The sequence below is a fragment of the Tachyglossus aculeatus genome, chromosome 13, assembly GCF_015852505.1.
Source record: "Tachyglossus aculeatus isolate mTacAcu1 chromosome 13, mTacAcu1.pri, whole genome shotgun sequence".
Taxonomy (NCBI): domain Eukaryota; kingdom Metazoa; phylum Chordata; class Mammalia; order Monotremata; family Tachyglossidae; genus Tachyglossus; species Tachyglossus aculeatus.
The window spans coordinates 23,609,065-23,633,949 of NC_052078.1; the positions used below are offsets into that span (position 1 = coordinate 23,609,065).

The 24,885-nt window shown below is 48.3% G+C and overlaps 1 protein-coding gene across 2 annotated transcripts in view; it reads left to right on the top strand.

The window, feature by feature from the left end:
- ABCB1 (ATP binding cassette subfamily B member 1) overlaps positions 1–24,885 on the top strand; it is a 59,582-nt gene that overhangs the window by 28,774 nt on the left and 5,923 nt on the right. The window contains exons 9-23 of one of the 2 annotated variants that reach the window (XM_038755517.1): positions 906–1,077; positions 3,308–3,421; positions 5,743–5,853; positions 6,060–6,185; positions 6,284–6,487; positions 7,247–7,417; positions 9,243–9,404; positions 10,077–10,253; positions 12,670–12,816; positions 14,709–14,816; positions 15,644–15,721; positions 16,657–16,740; positions 17,576–17,779; positions 21,783–21,883; positions 23,281–23,421. In XM_038755517.1, the coding sequence (XP_038611445.1) occupies positions 906–1,077; positions 3,308–3,421; positions 5,743–5,853; positions 6,060–6,185; positions 6,284–6,487; positions 7,247–7,417; positions 9,243–9,404; positions 10,077–10,253; positions 12,670–12,816; positions 14,709–14,816; positions 15,644–15,721; positions 16,657–16,740; positions 17,576–17,779; positions 21,783–21,883; positions 23,281–23,421 (2,100 nt within the window). The remainder of the gene's footprint in view (positions 1–905; positions 1,078–3,307; positions 3,422–5,742; positions 5,854–6,059; positions 6,186–6,283; positions 6,488–7,246; positions 7,418–9,242; positions 9,405–10,076; positions 10,254–12,669; positions 12,817–14,708; positions 14,817–15,643; positions 15,722–16,656; positions 16,741–17,575; positions 17,780–21,782; positions 21,884–23,280; positions 23,422–24,885) is intronic. The other variant, XM_038755518.1, reaches the window with a different exon arrangement.

Below are 24,885 nucleotides of genomic sequence, written 5' to 3' on the forward strand. Positions count from 1 at the left end.
GTGTGGACAGCAAAGGGTTGAGGCTGGAGGCAGGAGGTCAGCGAGGAGGCTGATGCAGTAGTTGAGACGGGCAGGCATGATGCCAGTTTGGTGAGGAAGGAGCCGATTGTGAAGGTTATTCGTTCATTCAGTGACTTCTCCATGCATCCTGACTGGGTCCGGGATCTATCTACGAGAAGCGGCGTGGCTTAGTGGAAAAATCACGGGCTTGGGAGTCGGAGGTCATGGGTTCTAATCCCGGCTCCACCACCTGTCAGCTGTGTGACTTTGGGCAAGTCACTTCACTTCTCTGGGCCTCAGTTACCCCATCTGTAAAATGGGGATTAAGGCCGTGAGCCCCGCGTGGGACAACCTGATTACCTTGTATCTACCCCAGTGCTTAGAACAGTGCCTGGCATGCAGTAAGCGCTTAATAAGTACCATCATTTTTATTATTATTATTCCCCGGGCCATAACGAACTTAGAATGGAAAGGTAGAGAAGCAGAGAGTCCTAGTGGATAGAATTGTAGCCAAGTGGAAGCTTACGTGTCTTTGAACTTCAACTAATACTTCCCAAGAGCTTAGTACAGTGTTCTGCACACAGAAACGCTCAGTATAGTGCTCTGCACACAGTAAGTGCTCAATAAATACGATTGAATGAATAAATACGATTGAATGAATGAATGAACTAATAATCTGGTTTACAGGGGCCAACTCAGGTCCCTTCAGAACTTTAATGATTAACCGTCCAGATGGCCGAATTGGCAGGTGAATCTGATAAGCAACTTCAAGTTTTGGGCAGGGCCCTCTTGCTTTATGGAATTCCCAGGGGCATTGCCCCCTCCCCAGCCTCTGCTAGCCATGACGACAGCACGTGACTTGAAACTCTGTCCGCTTTTCTTAATTTCCCTTCCTTTTTTGACAGGTACAACAAAAATCTAGAAGAAGCGAAGAAAGTGGGGATAAAGAAAGCGATCACCGCCAACATTTCTATGGGGGTGGCTTTCTTCCTGGTGTACGCCTCTTACGCGCTGGCTTTCTGGTATGGCACAACCCTCATCCTGTCCGGAGAGTATTCGATCGGAGAAGTCCTCACCGTGAGTAACGTGGGCTTGACGGGATGGGGATCGTTCTCTTTCAGTTTAGAGAAAGCCATCTCTTAAGAATGCAAAAGGAATCGGGAGCCGGGTGACAGCACTAGTCTAGAAACGGAGATGGTAGATTATCTGTGAAATGGCGAGTTTGGATGGGGAACCAAGAGGCTGAGGGGTGTTCATTTTCATTTGATGGACAACTCCTCTTCCAGGACATTGCCACAGGCGGGCTGTTCCTGAAAGGTTTCAGGCCTTCGGCTCCGGGGCCACTTCTAACCACAATTTTCTCCTTCCCCGTGTTGGACCTGCCAGTTCTTGGGAAGGCCTGAACAAGGATTGGTTCATTCATTCTTTCAATCGTATTTATTGAGCGCTCACTGGGTGCAAAGCACCGAAATAAGCGCTTAGGAGAGGACAGTACCACCGAGGCATCAGTCCCCATCAGCCTCTCCTCAAAGTCCACCATACCCAGGGTTTTATCTGGCTGGGACTTCAGGTTGTCTGGAAAAACCACGTGCCGCTCTGTCCTCGTGGCTAATGATGAAACACCCGACACCCCTAACTATCCAGCCTCCTCCTTGTCCCTAAAAACAACTTTGGGTTTTGAAAGTGTAAATGGGCAGGTTTGGCCCGGCGCACTGGGGCTGCCTGGTGATCTGGCAGGTATGAGAAAGGGAAGAGGTTGTCTTGAGACTAGAGATGGAAGGCGGACAGATCCGGTTCAATCCCGCATAGGGAGGTGCGTAATTTGGTTTCGCACGCAAGCGAGTAACGCCTGAAAAATGCACCGAGTTACTGTTAAATCTTTGTCGAAGTGTCACAGCCTAATAGGTGATTAATTCAGATGAGGAAATGTTGAAGAGAAGAATGCGTTCTTCGCAGACACGGTATTGACGGGCGGGAAGATCCCAGGGGCAGGGCCGTCATTGGGGATTGGGAAAGAGAAAAGGTGGGAAAGCCAGGATCGCTCTCTCACATACACACCCAAACAAGTCAATCAGTCCATCATTGGTATTGGAGTCCTTCAGGGTGTACATAGCGCTGTACTAAACGCTGAGGAGAATACATATGTATACAGTAGAGTTGGTAGATGTGATTAATGCCCATGAAGACCTTTACCCGTATGGAAGCGTAGAGAAAAATTCAGCATGGCTTAGTGAATAGAGCATTGGTCTGGGAGTAAGAAGGTCATGGGTTCTAATCCCGCTCCTCCACTTGACTGCTGTGTGGCCTTGGGCTTGTCACTTCACTTCTCTGGGCCTCAGCTACCTCATCTATAAGATGGGGGAATGAGACTGCGAGCCCCACGTGGGACAGGGACCGTGTCCAACCCGATTTGCTTGTATCCATTCCAGCGCTTAGCACAGTGCCCTGCACATAGTAAGTGCTTAACAAATGCCTTTATTATTATTATTATTATTATTATTATCTGTACCTTCAATATGACTTTGAAGGCAGGGAGAGGGGTCGTCTGTTGGCTATGAGAAGGGAAGATGTTCCAAGCCAGAGGCAGGTTGTGGGTGAGAGGTCGGTGGTGAGATAAGAGAGATGGAGGTACAGTGAGAAGGTTAGCATTAGAGGAGCAAAATCTTGTAACTTCTCCATTGCTTAACTAAATTTTTTTATGGTATCTCTTAAGCACTTACTATGTTCCAGGCACTTCGTAAGTACTTGGGTAGATACAAGGTAATCAGATTAAACACAGTCCATGGGGCTCACATTCATAATCCCCACTTTGCAGTTGAGGAAACTGAGGCCCAGAGAAGTCGAGTGACTTACCCAAGGTCACCCAGCGGACGAGTGGCAGTACTAGGATTAGAGCCCAGTTCCCCCGACTCTCAGGCCCGGACTTTTTCCACGAGGTCACACTGCTTCTCCGTGCAGCGTGGAGAAGTAAATGCTTAATCGTTGCACTTGTCTGCTGGGCGACCTTGGACAAGTCACTTCATTTCTCGGTACCTATTACCTCATCTGTAGAATGCAGAGCCAGACCGGGAATCTCATGTGGGACAGGGACAGTGTCCAAATGAAAAGCGTGTGTCCACCCCAGCGCTAAGTACGGTGTCTGGCACATAGCGCTTAACAAATACCATTATTATTATTATCTTGACAGGAACAGAGTATCACAAAACCCTAGTCGTTCCACTCTGGTCCAGTCTGGGAGGTCTGCTCTCCACAGAGGTGCTCTCTGTCAGGTGAAAATAAAGACGTGGCCCTCTTCCTATTTCTGCAGGTTTTCTTCTCCGTGCTAATAGGAGCTTTCAGCATCGGTCAGGCCTCGCCGAGCATCGAAGCTTTCGCTAACGCTCGAGGAGCAGCCTACGAGGTCTTCAAAATCATCGATAACGTAAGTCTGGGCCTCGGCGAGTCGGAAACCCACCTCAGAAAGTCCCCACCCGCCCCGCCGCCCCTTCAGAGGTTCTCCAGGGGCTCTCGGAAGGGGCTGGTCGGGTTAAACTAGCTTGAACCTCATTTCTCTGAGGTCTCCCCCTCAATCAATCCATCGATTGTATTTGTTGATTGCTTACCGTGTGCTGAGCGCTGCACTAAGCGCTTCGGAGAGTGCAATGCAACAATAAACCGGCCCATTCCCTGCTTGAAGCGAGCTCGCAGTCTAGAGGGGGTGACAGACATTAATGTAAGTAGATGAATTACGGTTAAGCACTTCGTACAGTGCTCTGCACATGGTAAGCACCCAATAAATACGATTGAATGAAATTGCTGTGGAGCTGAAGGAAGGGTGAATGAAGGGAGCAAATCAGGGCGAAGCAGAAGGGAGGGGGAACGTGGCTCAGTGGAAAGAGCGCAGGCTTGGGAGTCAGAGGTCCTGAGTTCTAATCTCGGCTCCACCACTTGTCAGCTGTATGACTTTGGGCAAGTCTCTTAACTTCTCTGAGCCTCAGTTCCCTCATCTGTAAAATGGGGATTAAGACTGTGAGCCCCATGTGGGACAACATGATCACCTTGTATCCTCCCCAGCGCTTAGAACAGTGCTCTGCACATAGTAAGCGCTTAACAAATGCCAATATTATTATTAATAGAGGAAATGAGGGCTTAGGGATGGCCTCTTGGAGGAGATGTGCCTTCAATGAGGCTCGGGGGGTGGGAGAGTTATCATCTGCCGGATATCAAGAGGGAGAACGTTTCAGGCCAGAGGCAGGATGTGGACAAGAGTGGATTTCCCCATTGAGTAGTAGAATTATACTACTACTACTAATAATAATATGATATTTGTTAAATACTATGTGCCGGGCAAGGTACTAAGTGCTGAGATGGATACATGGTTGGACACAGCCCCGTCCCACATGTTGCTCACAGTCTCAATCCCCATCTTACAGATATGGTAACTGAGGCCCCGGGGTAGTGACTTGCTCAAGGTCACACCGCAGACAAGTGGCGGGGCTGGGATTAAAATCCGTGACCTTCTGACTCTCCGGCCGTGGTCTGTCCACTCCGCCATGCCGTATCCTTGGCTTGGATGGAGAATGCCCCCTTGGAGGATTCTGTTAAAAAACCAAAATGTAATAAGAGGGGAGGTACTATTCTGAGTTTTCTTTTGAATACGTTTAATAACTTCTCTCCACGCTTCGGCTCTGAGTTTTTCTGTGAATTCTCTCCTTGTTACGGGGCCAGTGGGACCCCTAGTGGGTGAGGTTGCTAACGTGGTGTTGCTTTTCATTCATTCGAATCAATCGTATTTATTGAGCACTTACTGTGTGCAGAACACTGTACTAAGCGCTTGGAAGGTACCATTCGGCAACAAAATTTCAGCTGGGACTCTCCTCTGAGGATGCCGCCATATACATATCCTCCAAAGCCCCAGAGGATAACGTATGGGGCAAAGGATACAGCCCAATGTCTTTGGCTATTTTCAAATTTTAAGTTGGCTAGAGCAGGTCTAGAACGCCTTGGGTAAAAATCAAATTTCACCTTGGAAAAATGATAAAAATAATGGCATTTGTTAAAGAGCTTACTGTGTACCAATCAGCATACCTTGTGACCTAAACGGTATACCTCATGAGGAGCTGCATGGAGTAGTGGCTAGAACACTGGACTGTGAGCCCACTTCTAGACTGTGAGCCCACGGTTGGGTAGGGACCGTCTCTAGATGTTGCCAACTTGTACTTCCCAAGCGCTTAGTACAGTGCTCTGCACACAGTAAGCGCTCAATAAATACGATTGAATGAACACAGGCCTGGGAGTTAGAAAGTCATGGGTTCTACAAGCTCTACCGCTTGTCTGCTGTGTGACCTTGGGCAAGTCATCTCACTTCTCTGGGCCTCAGTTCCCTCATCTGTAAAATGAGGATTGAGACTGTGAGCCCCACGTGGGACAGGGACAGTGTCCAACCCAATCTGCTTGTATCCACCCCAGAGATATTAAGCTCTTTAACAAATGCCATTATTTTTATCATTTTTCCAAGGTGAAATTTGATTTTTACAGTGGCTGGCACATAGTAAGAGCTTCATAATTACGATGGTAGACTCGGTCTAGATGGTGAGCCAGTTGTGGTCAGGGAATGTCCCTGTTTATTGTTGTATTGTACTTTCCCAGTCACTTAGTACAGCGCTCCACTCACAGTAAGCGCTTCATAAATATGATTGAATTATTATTATTGTTATCATTAATAAAGGTCATTTTCTATCCGTGATTGTTCATTCTGTTTAGGAACCAAAAATCGACAGCTATTCAGAGGGTGGCTATAAACCTGGCACTATTAAAGGAAATTTGGAATTCAGAAATGTGCATTTCAGTTACCCATCTCGAAATGAAGTTCAGGTAAAGAGAATAAAACCAAAGCAGGCCTTCAAATTGTCTCTTCACGGGGGATGTTTCTACCTAGTTTCCTGTGTCCGTGTTAGTGTATTTTTTGGGGTGAGGATGGTTTTAAAAACCTTTCCCGAGATCACGTGTAGACTCTGGTAGGACGATAGAATTCAGGATTTAGTTGTTTGATCGGTTATTATTTCCGGTGCCGGCTGCAGATTTTGAAGGGCCTGAACCTGAAGGTGAACAGCGGGCAAACCGTGGCCCTGGTGGGGAACAGCGGCTGCGGGAAGAGCACCACCATCCAGCTGATCCAGAGGCTGTACGACCCCACCGTCGGCTCGGTAAGGCCCGGACGGGAGCCCGTGGGGCCTCGGGACCGGAGCCGTGGATGGGCCCTCCTACCCCGCTGACCTCCCGCCCCCTCCCCTTCTCCTTTCAGATCAGCATCGACGGACGGGACATCCAGACCCTGAACGTCCGCTTCCTGCGGGAGGTGACCGGCGTGGTGAGCCAAGAGCCCGTGCTCTTCGCCACCACCATCGCCGAGAACATTCGCTACGGCCGGGAGGACGTCACCATGGATGAGATCATCAAGGCCGTCAAGGAGGCCAATGCCTACAACTTTATCATGAAGCTGCCCAAGGTCAGTGCTCTGCTCTCTCCTCTCCGCCTCTCCTCTCCGCCTCTCCTCTCTCTTCTCTCCTCTCTCTTCTCTCCTCTCTCTTCTCTCCTCTCTCTTCTCTCCTCTCTCTTCTCTCTCTTCTCTCCTCTCTCTTCTCTCCTCTCTCTTCTCTCCTCTCCGCCATCTCTTTTCCCTTCTCCTCTCTCTGTGCTCTCTCGCTCTCTCTCTGTGCTCTCTCCTCTCCACACTCTCTCCGCTCACTCTCCTCTCTGCGCTCTGTCCTTTCCAGGCTTCCCTCTCCTCTCATCCACCTCCGGGTCGAGCCAGGCCTTCTTTCCAAGGGGTCTGGGCAAGTCAGACAGGACAATAATAATGATAATAATAATAGCAGTATTTATTAAGTACTCAGGATGGACTAAGCACTGGGTCTGATATAAGATAATGAGATCGGACAGAGTCTCTGTCCCACGTAGGGCTCACAGTCTTGGAGGGAGAATGGGCATTGAGCATCCGTTTTACAGGTGAGGAAACTGAGGTCCAGAGAATTGAAGTTCTTTGCCCAAGATCCCACAGCAGGGAGGTGGTGGAGTTGGGTATGGAGGAGAGGACAGGGCAAGAAACATCATCTTGCCATTTCTGCTGAGGATGGGAATGATTACCGTCATCGTTTCAGGCCAGCCCTGAGGGGCAGCTGTGAGGGAGCGGTCTCCCCAGGAACCCCTGCTCCTCGGAGTCACTGCCGCCACTTCTCCCCCGCTCTCAAACCCCTTCCTCTTTCAGAAATTTGACACGCTGGTGGGAGACCGGGGGGCCCAACTGAGCGGGGGCCAGAAGCAGAGGATAGCCATCGCTCGGGCCCTGGTGCGCAACCCCAAGATCCTTCTGCTGGACGAGGCCACCTCGGCCCTGGACACCGAGAGCGAAGCGGTGGTGCAGGCCGCCCTGGACAAGGTCAGTCAGTGCAAAGCTCGTTTCTTTGGTGGCGTCTGAGGGAAACGTGATAATCCGCATTTTCCAGCTCTTCTCAACACGATCTCCTCAGCCGGTCATCTTGTGGGATTTCTTCGGGAATCTGAGGGTGTAGATTATTTGAAAGGCAAGATGGTTTCCTGAAAAAATTAATTGGTGTGAGGGCCCCGCTGTCAGATCGGTCTCCCACGAATCCGTGGAAACATTCAGACCTCAAGGCGCCCCAAATTGTCCTGGATTTTGGAGACCTGTCCAGCCTGCTGTGTGAGGGCTGAGTGCCAAGGTCTCTAATGTGGTATTTGAGGCATGCCTCGGTCTAAGCAGAGATGGGGCAAATGTGGCATCCAGCTGTGAGCTGGCAGACCCCAATCTTCCCTTTGGATCTGGTTTGCTGTGGGCTCTGCATTTTTCTAATGCCTCAGTAGAGATTATTTCCGGTAATTAGTCCTGGAATTAATTTTGTGGGCTTCTCCTTACCCCATGGTGGTGAGCTACTTGAGGCATTTTTTGCTTCCCTCTACCAACTCTGTTATATGGTACTATCCCAAGCACTTAATACAGTGCTCTGCACACAGTAAATGCTCAATAAATACGATCAAATGGTTCTCCAGGCTTAATGTAGTGGCTCAGTGCCTTAGGGAAGCATTAGGCATTTTTGCAACCTCAGAAATGACTGGATGTCAGGCTACAGTCCTATTATTATTATTCTTTAGGTGCTTACTATGTGCCAGGCACTGTCCTGAGCTCTGGGGTAGGTACAAGCTAATCAGGGTGGCCACAGCCCGTGTCGCACTTAGGGCTCAGAGCCTTAATCCCCATCCTAAAGATGAGGCAACTGAGGCACAGAGAAGTGAAATGAGTTGCCCAAGGTTTCACAGCAGACAAAGCTCGTCTCTAGACTGTTATGAGCAGGGCACGTGTCTGCTTATTCCTTTGTATCGTACTCTTCCAAGTATTTAGAACAGTGCTCTGCATCTGGTAAGCGCTCAGTAAATACCATTGATTGATAAGTGGCGGTGCTGGGTTTAGAGCCCAGATTCTTCTGACTCTATCCACTAGGCCACATTGCTTCTCCAATTCTTGTGCCCTTTCTCTGTGCCAGGGACCAACCCTAGTGCTGGAGTTGACCCAAATAAGCAGATTGAACACAGTTTCTGCCCCACATAGGACTTAGAAAAAGTAGGGAGAATGTACTGCGCGCTTTCCATGAGCAGAGCACTACCCTAAGCAGTCCGTCTAGCAGAGTTAGTAGACAAAGATCCCTGCCCACAACGAGTTTGCAGTCTAGAGGGGGAGATTATGGAGTCTCCATCGAATAGATGAGGTAACAGACATAGAGACTCAGCAGGCAAGTGGCGGAACGGGGATGAGAACCCGCTCCCCTGACTCCGAGGCCTGTGTTTCTTCCACTAGGCTGCGGTGACCCTGGGGGTTCTGACTCTGGGAAGATGAAATTTCCGTTGGAACTTGCGCTCCCGCCTCAAAGCCTGGGGCCTTTTTTCATCAGGCAGAACTGAATGGGAATGGGTGTGTTGACTTTAAGCAGCAGAGTATTTCTGTGGAAAACAACCTCTCCGCAAGGCTTTATTGGACACGCTAGGCGAGAAGCATCTTAATTCATTCAATCATATTTATTGAGCATTTGCTGTGTGCAAAACACGGTACTAAGTGGTTGGCAGAGTACACCGTAACAACAAACGGACACGTTCCCTGCCCACAACGGGCTTCTGGCACTGTGCCTTGAACATTTCCAAGACTGGTGCTCCTGAAAGCCATTTACGGGTACGTCTCTTCTTTGCTTCCCCAGGCCCGAGAAGGCCGCACCACGATTGTCATAGCCCATCGCTTGTCAACGATCCGCAACGCGGATGTCATTGCTGGTTTTGAGAACGGGGTGATCGTCGAACAAGGAACCCACAACGAACTGATGAGCAAGGATGGCGTATATTCCAAACTCGTGGCCCTGCAGGTTCATTTTGACTGACTCTTCTCCGGTTTTTCAGGGGAGCTGATGTAGCTCTAAGATTTTCCCAAAATACATATTCGAATGAATATGCCATTCTGGAAAAGAGTGCCATTATTATTGTTACTGTTCTTAATAATGTAATAATAGTAATACCAATGGCACTTTAAGTTCTTACTGTGTGCCAAGCAGTGGGATAGATACAAGTTAATCTGGTTGGACACAGTCCCTGTCCCACTTAAATCCCCATTTTACAGTTGAGGCAACTGAGGCCCAGAGAAGTGAAGTGACTTGCCCAAGGTCACAAAGCAGACATGTGGCGGATCCGGGATTAGAACCCAAGTCCATCTGACACCCGGGCCCGTGCTCTATCCACTAAGCCACGCTGCTTCTCATTAAGGCTTACAATGTGCCAAGCACTGTTCTAAGCACTGGGATAGATACAAGTCAATCGGTTGGACATAGTCCCTATCCTATATGGGGTTCATTTAATCCCCATTTTCCTGATGAGGTAACTGAGGAAAGTTTAGCGACATGCCAAAGGTCCCGCAGCAGACACATATGCTGACGCCTTTGTTACGCTTCTTGAAATCTCAGTTTCCTGCTTCCTCTCATTGTTCTGTCGCACTCATATGACTCAAGCAAGTTTTTCAGTGCTGCTCTAAAATTGTGTCTTAGATGTCAGGAAGCCAAGTCGGATTGGAAAGCGGGGCCCTCGCAGCCGACAGTAAGAACGACATTGCGGGAACAGTTCTGAGAGGCGCTTCTTCAATTCTTAGACAGCGATCAACCCACGGAAGTATCAGGAAGCTGAAAGCAGGAGAAAACACTCTCGATGGCGAGAATGACAAGGTGGTAAGCCTTTTCTCTCAGATTTGAAACATGAGTGGGTTTTGTCCCCAGATGCAGCAGAATGACAACTACACTGAGGAGCCTCACATTACAACCCAGCCCGCTCACTTCGCCCCTCTGATGCTAACCTTCTCACTGGATCTATTTCGCCGCCAACCCCTCGTTCACCTCTGGTGTGGATACACCTCCCTCCTCAAATCCAACACACGATCACTCTCCCCACCAACCTTCAAAGCCTTATTGCAAGCCCATCTCCTCCAAGAAGCCTTCCCTGACTAAGCCGTCCTTTCCTCTTCTCCCTCTCCCTTCCGCGTCACCCTGATTTGCTCCCTTTATTCATCTCACCCTCCCAGCCCCACAGCACTTAGGCACGGATCTGTAATTTATTTATATTAATGTCTGTCTCCCCCTCTAAACCAAAGGTCATCGTGGGTAGGGAATGTGTCTGTTTATTGTTCTGTTGCACTGTCCAAAGTGCATAGTACAGTGCTCTGCACACAGTAAGCACTCGATAAATATGATTGAATGAATGAAAAGTTATCCCCAGAGTTGCAGCTCAGTGGCTTCAGTCACTGCCACAAGCAGAGCCGCGCCAACAGTTTGAACGTTGAGAAGCGTCTCTTACCCTACCTGGCTGGAGCTGTCGGTCAGTGAGTCAGTCGTATTTATTGAGCACTTACAGGGTGCCGAGCACTGTACCAAACGCTTGGGAGAGTACAATTCAACAATAGACACATTGCCTTCCCTCACTGAGTTGACAGTGTAGAGGGGAAGATGGACATTAAAAAGAAATAAATGAATTCCACATATGGCCGTAAGTGCTGTGGGGCTGGGAGGGGAGATGAATAAAGGGAGCAAGTCGGGGCAACTCAGAAGGGAGACGGAGAAGAGGAAAGGAGGGCTTAGTCACGGAGGGCTTCTTGGAGGAGATGGGCCTTCGATGAGAGGCTTTGAAGGAGAGGAGAGTCGGATTTGAGGAGGGAGGGCGTTCCAGGCCAGAGGCAGGACGCGGGTGAGAGGTGGACGGCGAGATAGATGAGATGGAGGAGCCAGGGACCTGGGGGAGATTCTGATGGAATTAGGGGCTGGATAAAACAGTCTCAGTCTGGGGCTTTGCACGGCGGCTGTTTCCTTTCTCTGTTTGGAGTAGGAGCTTATGGGAGTCATGTTGGGCTGGGGGCTGGGCAGCCACTCGGTAAGCAAATTGGTGGGTTTGCGGAACCCCAGTAGAGAATCGGTTTTTTTGGTTAGTTTTTTTTTTTTGGCTTCCGGGGTTCTTGGCAGCTGGGCGACGCTCCAGTGCTCTGCCAGCATCCAGGATTGCGAATTGCACATCTTCCCCACGTGGGACTAATTTACCCAGCCTGTTGGCAGAGCTTCCTTGTGGAGGTGGAACCGAGGTCATTCTTCTCACGGCACAAATTGCCTGGGAACTGTATATCCCAGGATCCCATGGAATGAGCCAGTCAGCAGCGTGGCCTAGTGGATAAAGCACAGGGCTGGAAGTCAGAAAGACCAGCGTTCTTATCTCGGCTCTGCCACTGGTCTGCTGTGTGACCTTGGGCAAGCCACTTAACTTCTCTGTGCCGCAGTTGCCTCATCTGTAAAATGGGGATTAAGACAGTGAGCACCACGTGGGACAACCCGATTACCTTGTGTTGTTATTATGTCTGCTAACTCCATTGGACTCTCCCAATCAATCACATACATATTGTACATATTACTCTATTATTTGTACATATTTATTTATTTTATTTTAGTAATATGTTTTGTTTTGTTGTCTGTCTCCCCCTTCTAGACTGTGAGCCCGCTGTTGGGTAGGGACCGTCTCTATATGTTGCCAACTTGTACTTCCCAAGCGCTTAGTACAGTGCTCTGCACACAGTAAGCGCTCAATAAATGATTGAATGAATGAATCAATCAATCATATTTATTCAGCGCTGACCATGTGCATAGCGCTATACTAATGTCTGTCTCCTCCTCTAGACTGTAAGCTCTTTGTGGGCAGGGAATGTGCCTGTTTATTGTTGTATTGTCCTCTCCCAAGCGCTTAGCAGAGTGCTGTGCATGCAGTAAGAGTTCAGTAAATACGATTGAATGAATGCATGATTGACTTGAGCGTTCAATTTCCCATTGGCCTTTTGGGCGATCCTTTGGTTATATATGTTTGTACATATTTATTACTCTATTTATACATTTTACTTGTACATATCTATCCTATTTATTTTATTTTGTTAGTATGTTTGGTTTTGTTCTCTGTCTCCCCCTTTTAGACTGTGAGCCCACTGTTGGGGAGGGACTGTCTCTATATGTTGCCAATTTGTACTTCCCAAGCGCTTAGTACAGTGCTCTGCACATAGTAAGCGCTCAATAAATACGATTGATGATGATGATGATGACTCTGACATCTGTCTCCTAGGATGCAGGCGCTCCTCCGGTATCTTTCCTGAAGGTTCTGAAGCTCAATAAAACCGAATGGCCGTACTTCGTGGTGGGCGTCTTCTGCGCCATCATCAATGGGGGTTTGCAGCCGGCATTCTCCATCATATTTTCCCGGATCATAGGGGTGAGTTGTCATCTTTTCGTCCTTTTCATCCCAGTTTAGACCACCTTCCGCCTATCCCGGAGCCAGGATGATGATGGCGATCGTGACGGTGTTTGTTAAGCGCTGACTATGTGGGATAGGTTCCAGATAATCAAGTCGGACACGGTTCCTCAACTGACAGGGGGCTCACAGTTAAAGTACGAGGTAGAACGGGTGTGGAATCCCCATTTTACAGTTGAGGAAACTGAGGCTCAGAGAAGCGAAGTGACTTGCCGAGGTCACACAGCAGGCAAGTGGCAGGGCTGTGATTAGAACGCAGGTCTTTATGACTTCCAAGCCTGTGCAGCCTCATCTAGAGGATAGAGCATGGGCCGGTAGTCAGAAGGACCCGGGTTCTAATCCTGCCTCCGACCCTTGACTGCTGTGTGACCATGGACCGTTCACTTAACTTCTCTGTGCCTCAGTTCCCTCGTCTGTAAAATGGGGAGTAAGGACTGTGAGCCCCAAGTGGGACATGGATTGTGTCCAACCTGATTTGTTTGTATCCACACCGGATCTTACTGCATTGCCTGGCTCATAGTAAGTGTTTAACGGATACCATAAAAATTAAAAGAAATAAGAAACAAAGCAAAATCCTCTGACCCTCAGCTTCAGGATTCTCCCAGTAGGCCATGCCTTCTTGACTGTGAGCCCGCTGTTGGGTAGGGACCATCTCTGTATGTTGCCACCTTGTACTTCCCAAGTGCTTAATACAGTGCTTTGCACACAGTAAGTGCTCAATAAATACAATTGAATGAATGAATGCTGCTTCCCCATGGAAATTCAGTCCTCCTTGGATTTGTGGAAAAATGAAACCGACACCATTTCAGGGAATGGAGTCAAGGGAAAGGCAAGGGGAAGCAACTGTAGCTAGTCCGAAAGCATTGGGTGAAAGTTCCCACCTGCTTTTCTGCTGAAATATTTGGAAAAAGAGCAGCAAGAGATGGTATATGTCTAGGTGGAAACTTGTCTGGTGATACAGCTTTCCTAACAGCCGTGACTAGAGTCTTCTGGAGGTTGTGGACAATTATAATAATTATGGTACTTGTTAAGTGCTTACTATGTGCCAAACACTGTTCTAAGAGCCGGGCTAGATACAAGTTAATCAGGTTGGATGCAGCCCAGGTCCCACATGGGGCTCACAGTCTTAATTCCCATTTTATAGATGACAGAACTGAGGCCCAAGCTCACACAGCAGACACGAGGCAGAGCCAGGATTAGAACTCAGGCCCATGCTCTAGCCACTAAGCCACGCTGCTTCTCCGGGTCTGGATGAAGTTCCCGAAGCCTGGTTTGTGCTGGTGAAGGCCTTGGGCGGAGAGAGAGCGCTGGATCATTCTCCATCACTGGAAGTGAGAGGAGGAGCTCGCTCCGAGGGAGGACGCGGGGCGGGAGAGAAGAATGGAGGCTGGGACGTGGTGAAAGGAGAAGATTTGAGGGGAATCAGGACAAACACCTCCCTCTAAGGCACTCTGACCTTTCCACCTTTTCCTGGTGCTCCCACGATCTCCCGGTTGAGATCCAGCCTGCTCTTTTTGCCTGGAAAGTTGTTTCTCCAGGAGCACTCCTGGAAATTGAATTCTGGTGGGAAATCGTGTCCCTTCCAAGAGTGAAGATGAGTGTGGGGTGAGTGACGTGAACATGAGGAGATGGTGTCACGTCGCCCACAGGAGAGGCTTTGGATGTAGCAAAGCGGGCCCTCTTAGCTTAGGTAAATAATAGGAGATCTGTTGGCTGGGTTTAAATCTGCGATTTTTTCATTCCCGAGAAAGAGAAAGGAGACTGTTGTCGAATCGTGGTATTTCTCTATGATCCAAATTCCATTAAGTCCCCAACAGGAAAAAAAAAAAGCTTTTTTTGATGCTCTCTTCTAGGTTTTTGGAACATTAGAAGATAATGAGACAAAGAGAGAAAGGAGCAACTTGTTTTCCTTGTTGTTTTTAGTTCTCGGAATCATTTCTTTCATTACCTTTTTCCTTCAGGTAGGTCTCAGAGTTTTGCATTTATCTGAACTATTTTTTTTCAAATCAAGATGGTGTCTACTAACGGGCAGCTGAAAGCAACGCACCATATAAAATGCTTGGGAAGTGGTCCTTGCCCACAAGGAGCTTACACTCTCAAATCTACATATATACACAAGTGTTGAGGTTGAGCATAAATAAGTGCAAGAAATGGCTGAAGGATAAGAACAAGTAGGAACAGTGCTCAAGCACTTAGCACACAGTAAGCGCTTAATAAATATGATCGAATGAATGAAAGTATCCCGATGCTGCTATTGCGGATACAGAGTGCTGAATTGAGTGAGATGTTGGGCTGATCAGAAAGACTTTCATTCATTCATCGTCATATTTATTGAGCGCTTACCATGTGCAAAGCACTGTATTAAGCACTGGGTGAGTACAATAGAATGATAAACAGACACATTTCCTGCCCACAACGAGCTCACAGTCTAGAGAAATGCATTACTTTCTTATTGAAACGCCAAACCATCTCTATGTCAATTCTGAGTGTGCCGTTTGGTTTGAAGACGGCTCCCGGATCACGTCTGGCCGAGCGGATCGGGTCCCGGGAAGGGTGGGGGGGTGGAATGCGGTCTGAAGGAAAAGGCAGGAGAGCTGGAGGAGATGGAGGAGAGCCAGGGGAGAGAGCGACATTGGGTTGAGAACCTGGGACCATTAGAAGAGCTTGGAGTGTAAAATGCAGCAGAGAATGCGATTGAGGAGGGAATGGGCTGAGGCACTGATTTTGTAAATAATTGAGAGATTAGACTCAGGAAGGCGTATAACGTTTTCTCTCTCTCTCCCTCCAGGGGTACACGTTTGGCAAAGCTGGTGAAATCCTCACCAGGCGGCTCCGGTTTTGGGCCTTCCGAGCTATGCTGAGGCAGGTTGGTTGGTTCCCAGAAATCTTCTTGCGTCGTAGAAGGATTATCCCTGCTGCAGTCGGGGCATTTCAGGCAGTGTCAAAATCAATCAATCAATCAATTGCATTTATTGAGCGCTTACTGTGTGCAGAGCACTGTACTAAGCGCTTGGGAAGTACAAGTTGACAACATATAGAGACAGTCCCTACCCAACAGTGGGCTCACAGGAATGAGGCTCGGGGGTGAATTTGGTTGGGTGGGGGAATAGATGAATTGAGAGCATTTAAAATGGAACCAGACCTTTCCAAGGGATTGACGTTCACTGCTATCATTAATTGGTCCTGACCTCTCCCTTGGTAAAATTCTTGGTGTACTTGAGTCTCGACTCTCCCGCCTCTCACCCCGACCTTGCTGGAGACCGTTTTCCCCCCTTACGGAACTCCCTCTGCCCCCTCGGAACTCTCCTGGAAGCATTTCCCCAATAATTTCCACCATTTGAGGTTCCCCTGATTTTCCTATTCATTCGCTTCCCATATCTCTTTCTAGTAGTATCCACATTCTGCTCCCACTGTTTGTAAGTAATAATTAAAATTAAAATTATGGTATTTAAGCACTTACTATGTGCCAGGCGCCGTGCTAAGTGCCGGGGTGGAGACAAACGAAGCGGGTTGGACGCAGTCCCTGTCCCATGGGGGGCTCACAGTCTTGCTCCCCGTTTTCCAGATGAGGTAACGGAGATACGGAAAAGGGAAATGAGTTGCCCAAGGTCACACAGCTGACTTTAACAAATACATTACGTCTGCATGTCTCCATTAGATTAAAAAGTTCTCCAGGGTCGGGGCTCTTTCTTTGACTTCTGCTGTAGTCTCCCAAGTGCCCCGGACATTTCTCTAAACCCACAACATGTTCTCCAAATATAAGTCGACCGACCGATTGAAGACACCCTTTCTGTGTTGTAGGATATAAGCTGGTTTGACAACTCTAAGAACAGCACCGGGGCATTGACAACAAGGCTTGCGACAGACGCCTCACAGGTTAAAGGGGTACGTGCCGATTTAAATCCTGACTCCTCCCAGGATTTTGTTGTTTGTTTTTTCTGGGCCCGTGGGAGAGCAGGAAGAATGAGACGCTTAGAGGGCCGAGTCTCACGATGCTTCCTGTGCCATGCTGGGAGAGCGGGACAGCAGCGGAGAGATTTGGCTTGATAGGCAGAAAACAAATCAGGTGGCCCTTTGAGCAGAAATCAGCAGTGGCCAAACCTGAAGTCTGGCCGTTAAACTAGCCGCCTGGACTCAGATGAATACCTAATGGGCGTCTCCTCGGAAAAGAAACGAGAAGTGACTTTTACCATGAATAAGTTAACGCCTATCTTTTGGTTTTCCTGCTCTCAGGAGGAAGCATTTGTACTGATTTTTAAAATTTCAACCTTAAAAACTGTGATTTAAGTATAAGTATATAGCACTGCAATCCATCTGTAGTAATCATAATAAAAATAATGATGGTATTCGTTAAGCGCTTACTATGTGCCAAGCACTGTTCTAAGCGCTGGGGTAGATACAAGGTAATCAGGTTGTCCAGGTGGGACAGATGAGGTACAGAGAAGTGAAGTCACACAGCTGACAAGTGGCGGAGCCGGGATTAGAACCCACAACCTCTGACTCCCAAGCCCGAGCTCTTTCCCCTAAGCCCCGCTGCTTCTCAGTGGTACTTACCGAGTACCTACTCTGTGCAGAGCGCTCTACTAAGCACTTTATGGTTTTCATCTTTATAACCGGGCTACATGGAGCCACAGAACAACGGATGGTGGCTTGAAAGCCCCGCCGTTAGTTCGCTTTCTGCTTTGAAGGAAGAAATGACCCATGCCGTTTCTATTTTTAGGCCACCGGTGCCAGACTAGCTATGGTCGCCCAGAACATCGCTAACCTGGGCACCGGCATCATCATCTCCTTGGTCTATGGCTGGCAATTAACCCTCCTGCTGCTGGCAATCGTTCCCATCATTGCCATAGCGGGGGTCATCGAGATGAAGATGTTGGCCGGCCACGCTCAGAAAGACAAGAAAGAATTAGAAGGTGCGGGAAAGGTGAGTTTGGTGCGGGCCGGTCTTCTGTCCAGTAATAATAATAATAATTATGGTATTTGTTAAGCGCTTACTATGTGCCAAGGACTGTTTTAAGCGCTGAACCTGCTCCACTCCCTGCTGTAGCTCGCCGTTCGGGTGAGCGTTCCGTGCTCTTCCCTCCTCGACTCGTCCCTAGCCCGCCGTCCGTTGGGAGAACTTGAAGCAATGTGTCGAGGTCTCGGAGGAAACGTCCCAACGAATGCCCCTCATTTCACCCCCACAGTTCCTCCCACCCTCTCAGGGCCGCAACTGGAGAGTTTCCAGCCCTCTACCAGTCTCGACTACGGGAGGGAGAGTCAAGCAGAGGCCTACCCGTGCCGTTCCTAGCTCGGGCAGTGGCTAGCGAGTGGAAAGCAATCTGCTGCCAGTCGAAATTCACCCGTGCTGGGCAGCAGCGGCATGGGTGAGAGTCGAGGGTGGAGAGGCAATGGTAAACCACTTCCAGATTTTTACCAACTCTATGGACACGCTACCAGAACGATTGTAGGTGGAAGTGGGGCGTTCTGGGAGAGATTCGACGGCATAAGGCAACAACAACAATTCTTCCTGCCTCCAGAACATCATGCCGGGAATTCATTGTACAGTGCACAGTGCCCTGCGCACAGTAAGCGCTCCATAAATACAACTGAATGAAAAAAAATTTGATTGACCGCTTACTATGTAGAGAGCACTGCACTAAGCACTTGATGACCCACCGGTCCCTTAAATCAATCAGCGGCATTTATTGAGCGCTTACTGTGTGCAGAGCACTGTACTAAGCGCTCAGAAGAGTTGGTAGACTCATTCCCTGCCCACAAGGAGCTTAAACCGAGCTCCTCATCTTCCCTCCTGCTTAATTTGTCTTCATAGTTGACACTTCCACTGCCATGTCATAGAAATCTACAACCTGGTTGTCACCTGCGACTCTTCGAGCTCTCTCATTTTTTTTTTTTTTTTGTCACTAAATCCTACGGGTTTATCTTTTGGGAAAATTCTCAGATCCACCCTTTTGTTGTCAGTCAAAAGCCCACCTCCCTGATTAAGCTCTCATCATCAATCAGTCATGTTCTCTTGGAGAGACAACTTCAAGTTTTAGACTGTGAGCCCACTGTTGGGTAGGGACTGTCTCTATATGTTGCCAACTTGTACTTCCCAAGCGCTTAGTACAGTGCTCTGAACACAGTAAGCGCTCAATAAATACGATTGATTGATTGATTGATTGAACTACCTCCTCCCTGGAATCTCTGCTTTCAGCTCCTCCCCAATGCAGCTTTTTGTCCACCTTCCTGACTAGATTTACCATCCTATAATAATACCTCTTAGACCATGTAACCAAAAGGACTCTTCTAAAAAGAGCTCCCCATTTAACCTCTGCATCTGGAAGAAAAACCTCTTCACTGGTTCTTTCCTTTTCCCATAATGACTGGCTTCCCCAACCATTCTCTAACAATCACTGGTATTTATTGAGTGCTTACTGTGTGCGGAGCACTGTACTAAGCACTTAGGAGAGTGTGTACACAGTTGAATATATGTATAAGTGTGTATATATGTATGTATCGCCCTTTTTGCTCCCTTTTTAAAACAATGGTATTTGTTAAGCGGTTACTCTGTGCCAGGTACTATACTAAGCGCTGGGGTAGATACAAGATAGTCAGAGCGCAAATAGTCCCTGTCCCAAAAGGGGCTCACAGTCTTAATCCCCATTTTACAGATGAGGTAACAGACACAGAGAAGTGAAGTGACTTGTCCGAGGTCTCACAGCAGACAAGAGGAGGAGCCGGGATGAGAGCTCAGCTCCCTGCATCTCCAAATTTTCCAGACCAGAGCTCTCCCCGTCTCCAAAACGCCCCTAATAGGCCACCTCTTCCAGGAAGTCTTCCTAGATTGAGTGCTCACCACCCCCAAGTCATGTTACCCACAGCTACTCTTAAGACTTATATAGCTATATAATGATCTGAGCATCCTACTTATTCATCCACTATTTCATCTAAAATCAGCTTCCCAAACTCTCCCTACTGCTAAATACATCCCTGTTCTTCCTTAATAATAATAATAATAGCATTTATTAAGCGCTTACTATGTGCAAAGCACTGTTCTAAGCGCTGGGGAGGTTAACAAGGTGATCAAGTTGTCCCACGGGGGGCTCACAGTCTTCATCCCCATTTTACAGATGAGGTAACTGAGGCCCAGAGAAGTGAAGTGACTTGCCCAAAGTCACACAGCTGATAAGTGGTGGAGCCGGGATTTGAACCCATGACCTCTGACTCCAAAGCCCAGGCTCTTTCCACTGAGCCACGCTGCTTCTCCTTCTCGTCTCACCATCTGTAAATAATAATCCACCAATAGATACAATTTTTGAAGGGAGGGATTTTGTTATTTTCTTTCAATATTCCCTCCCAAGTGCTTAGGACAGTGCTTGGCACACAGTAAGCACTCAGATACCACTGATAGATTTCCCAACAGACCCCTCATAGCAGAATCGATCAGTGCTATTTATTGAGTGCTTACTGTGTGCAAGGCACTGTACTAAGCGCTTGGGAGAGTACAATGCAACGGAGTGGATATCCACATTCCCTGCCCACAAGGAGCTTTCAGTCTGGAGGGGAAAGGCGTTCCTAGGTGAGTGTTTCCTGGTGATCTCGGGATCCCAGAGTGTTTAGGAGACAGGCACCACTTAACTTCTCTGTGCCTCAGTTCCCTCATCTGTAAAATGGGGATTAAGACTGTGAGCCCCATGTGGGACAACCTGATTACCTTGTAACCTCCCCAGCGCTTAGAACAGTGTTTTGCACATAGTAAGCGCTTAATAAATGCCATTATTGGGATTATTATTATTAAAGTGTGATGGTGCCCTCTTTGACAGACATTCCCATTTCCATGACCATTTTCCAAACTCTGAACAACCCAGAGATGTGAAGAGCAAAATCTCCACAGTTAGTACCAAGAGAGGCAGCGTGGCCTAGTGGAAAGAGCACGGGCCTGGGAATCGGAGGACTTGGGTTCTAATCCCGGGTGCTGTGTGACCTTGGGCAAGTCGCTTCATTTCGCTGTGCCTCAGTTACCTCATCGGTAAAATGTGGGATTAAATCCTCCTCCCTCCAATTTAGACTGTGAGCCCCAAGTGTGTCCAACCTGCTTAAATTATACCTACCTCAGCACTTAGAACAGTGATTGGCACAGAGTGAGCACTTAATAAGTATCACGATTATCACTGTTTTAATTATTATAGAGGAGCAGCATGGCCTAGTGGGTAGAGCACGGTCCCGGGAGTCTCAAGGTCATGGGTTCTAATCCCAGCTCTGCCACTTGACGGCTGTGTGACCTCGAGCAAGTCATTGCACTTCTCTGGGCCTCAGTTACCTGTCTGTAAAATGGGGATTGAGAGTATGAGCCCACATTGGACAGGGGACTGTGTCCAATTCGATTTGCTTTTCTCCACCCCAGCGCTTAGTGCGGTCCCTGGTACATAGTGAGCGCTTTAACAAATATCTTAATCATTATTATTATTATTATAAAGGATTACACTTCTGCCCTTACCCTGTTGCCTGCTGATGGCAATTTTAGAATCTAAACTGGCTGCTTAGTTTGGGCATTTCAGGCAATCCCGGGCTCTTGGTCCTAGCTGCATTTTGCTGGGTTGGAGCTAATGATTCAGCCCTCACTATGTGCTAAGCACTGGGGGAGATAGAATCAGATCAGACAAGGTCCCCATCCCACGTGGGGCTCGCGGTCTGCTTTTAATGTCCACATCAGATCAGGAAGGTGGGATCTGTGTCCCTTGAAGTAGCAAATTGGAAGGGGAGGGAGAGCGATTGGAAGGCAGTTTGAATGCACAGAGGAGGTATTGCAAAACGGATTACTTTGGGGAGAGTGAAACTGGAAAGTGTCCTTTGCTATATTTTGATTTGGGTGTGCAATTAGTTTTTCGGTTCGGTTCGGCCCGAGAGCAGATTTCACTCCGACAGGCTTGTGCTCTCTCTTTCAGATTGCTACTGAAGCAATAGAAAACTTTCGAACTGTTGTTTCTTTGACTCGGGAAAGAAAGTTTGAGTCCATGTACAGAGAGAATCTGCAAGGACCTTACAGGTAATGAATGTAGCTCTTTTAGACAATAAACTGCGCAGATCTTGGGTTGTTGGAGTAAAGGTGTGCTGTTTCTTAGAAAAAAATATAAGACCTGCAGAATAATTGGAGAATTTGTTAAGGGCTAACTGTGTATCAGGCACTGTACCAAGTGCTGGGGTGGATACAAGCAAATCAGGTTGGCCACAGTCCCCGTCAAACATGGGGCTCACAGTCTTCATCCCCGTTTTACGGCTGAGGTAACTGAGGTCCATTCATTCATTCAGTCGTATTTACTGAGCGCTTACTGTGTGCACAGCACTGTATTAAGCTCTTGGAAAGCACAATTCAGCAACAAAGAGAGACAATCCCTACCCACAACGGGCTCACAGTCTAGAAGCGGGGAGACAGACATCGAAACAGTCCAGTGAAGTGACTTGCCCAAGGTCACACTGCAGACGAATGGTGGAGCCGGAATTAGAACCCAGGTCCTTCTGACTTTCAGGCCAGAGTTGGAATGGAAGCTGTTTGGTGGTTTTCAGTTTGCGGAGCGATGCTGTACTCGTTCCAGACACGAAGGACCCGTGTTGGAATCCCAGCTCTGCCTCTCATCTGCTGTGTGACCCCGGGCAAAATCACTTCGCTTCTCTGGGCCTCAGTTACCCCATCTGGGAAATGGGGATTGAGGCTGTGAGCCTCATGTGGGACAGGGACTGTTTTCAAGCCTGACACATAGTAAGTGCTTAACAAATACCATAATGATTAATATTATAGTAAGCGCTTAATAAATAGCATTAAAAAACAGTATGAGCAGATGTTGACCGGTTGTGAGACGGGGAAGGGAGAGATCATGGGGTTGAAGTGGGAAATCAGGGGTCAGAACTCAACGCTTTCTGTTTGAATCCCTGGGTAGAGTGATCTCGCCCAAGTCCTGGGACTTGCTGCCTTTATTAGGATTCCCGTCTGGCTGAGGAATTTAGAACAAAGGGTGGGTTAATAGCAGTCCCCCCTAAACTCAGCCCTGGTATTTCTGGGAGTCAGAAGGACCTGGGTTCTAATCCCAGCTCTGCCACCTGCCTGCTATGTAACCTTGGACGGGTCACTCCCCTGGGCCTCGGTTCCCTCATCTGGAAAATGGGGAGGAAGACCGTGAGCCTCCTGTGAGATGGGGACTGAGTCCAACCTGATGAACTCATATCTACCCCAGGGCTTGGAACAGAGGTTGACACATAGAGCCTGACAAAGATTGTCCTTATTATTTATTAGCATGATGGTCAGCAAGGTCCAAATATTGGGATTTTCCCAGCTGTACAAGGATTCGTGTACTTGGATTACAGACTGCAATTGACCATTCGGTTATAGGATTCTAGAGAGGAAGAAAGTAATATTCCCCCAAACATTGTGGGTTTTTTCTTTTTCAGAAATTCCCAACGGAAAGCACAAATTTTCGGAATTTCCTTCGCCCTCACCCAAGCAATTATGTATTTTTCCTATGCCGCTTGCTTCCGATTCGGTGCCTACCTGGTGAAACATGGTCACATGGACTTCCAAGATGTTTTCTTGTAAGTATGCGCGTCCTTGGAAGCCAACCGGGCTGAGTCCCCCTCCCCGGGGAGGGAGGGAGAGGCCGAGGGTGCGGGCGGGACAGCTAGAATCAGTGCCCACCCTTTCCCAGCAGGATCGACTTTTGATTTAGAATCATATTTTGTATGGTAGCAGCCCAACCCAATCAATCAATCGGTGGTATTTGTTGAGTGCTTACTATGTTACGACTATGAGTGCTTACTAGAGAAGCAGCGTGGCTTTAGTGGAAAGAGCCCGGGCTTGGGAGTCAGAGGTTGTGGGTTCGAATCCCGGCTCCACCACTTGTCAGCTGTGTGGCTTTGGGCAAGTCACTTCACTTCTCTGGGCCTCAGTTTCCTCATCTGTAAAATGGGGATTAAGACGGTGAGTCCCATGTAGGACAACCTGATCACCTTGTATCTACCCCAGCGCTTAGAACAGTGCTTGGTACATAGTAAGCGCTTAACAAATTATGTTCGTTTGTTCAGTGGTATTTATTGAGCGCTCACCGTGTACTATCAATCAATCGTATTTATTGAGCGCTTACTGTGTGCAGAGCACTGTACTAAGCTCTTGGGAGAGTATGATATAAGAATGAGCAGATAGATTCCTTGTGCAGAACACTGTACTAAGCACTTGGGAGAATACGCTACAACAGAATTAACAGACACGTTTCCTGCCCATAATGAACTGACAGTCTAGAGGGAGAGATAAGCATTACTCAATCAGTCAATGGTATTGGGCGCTTACTATGTGCAGAGCGCTATACTATGCGCTTGGGAGACACAGATATCAGATCCAGGCCCTCCTTCTCCCAGGAGGAGAAGGATGATGATAATGATGATGGTATATGTTAAGCGCCTGCTATGTTCTAAGCACTGGGATAGATACAGGATAATTAGGTCAGTCACAGTCCCTGTCCCATGTGGCACTCACAGTCTCAGAAGGAGGGTTTTCCCAGTCAGTTTTCCTGACTGGGAAACTGAGGCACAGAAGTGACTCGCCCAGGGTCACACAGTAGGTAAGTGGTGGAGCTGGGATTAGAATCCAGTTCCTGCTCTTCCCGCTGGGCCTTGCTGTATCCCAGGATAGTGCCATTAGGTCACCCTGACTCCCACTAGGCCTTGCTATATCCCAGGATAGTGGCATAGGTGAATACCAGCCCTTAACCTTCGTCGGGAGGGCAAGATCATAATAATTGGGGTATTTAAGTGCTTACTATGCTCCAGGCCCTATATTAACCGCTGGTATCGATACAACCAAATCGGATTGGACACAGTCCCCGTTCCACGTGGAGCTCACAGTCTCAATCCCCGTTTTCCAGATGAGGGAACTGAGGCCCAGAGAAGTGAAGCGCCTTGCCCCAGGTCACGCAGCCGACAAGTGGCAGAGCCGGGATCAGAACCCAGGACCTTGTGACTTCCAGGAGCTGGTTCTATCCGCTTCTCTGGGGGCCGCCCACA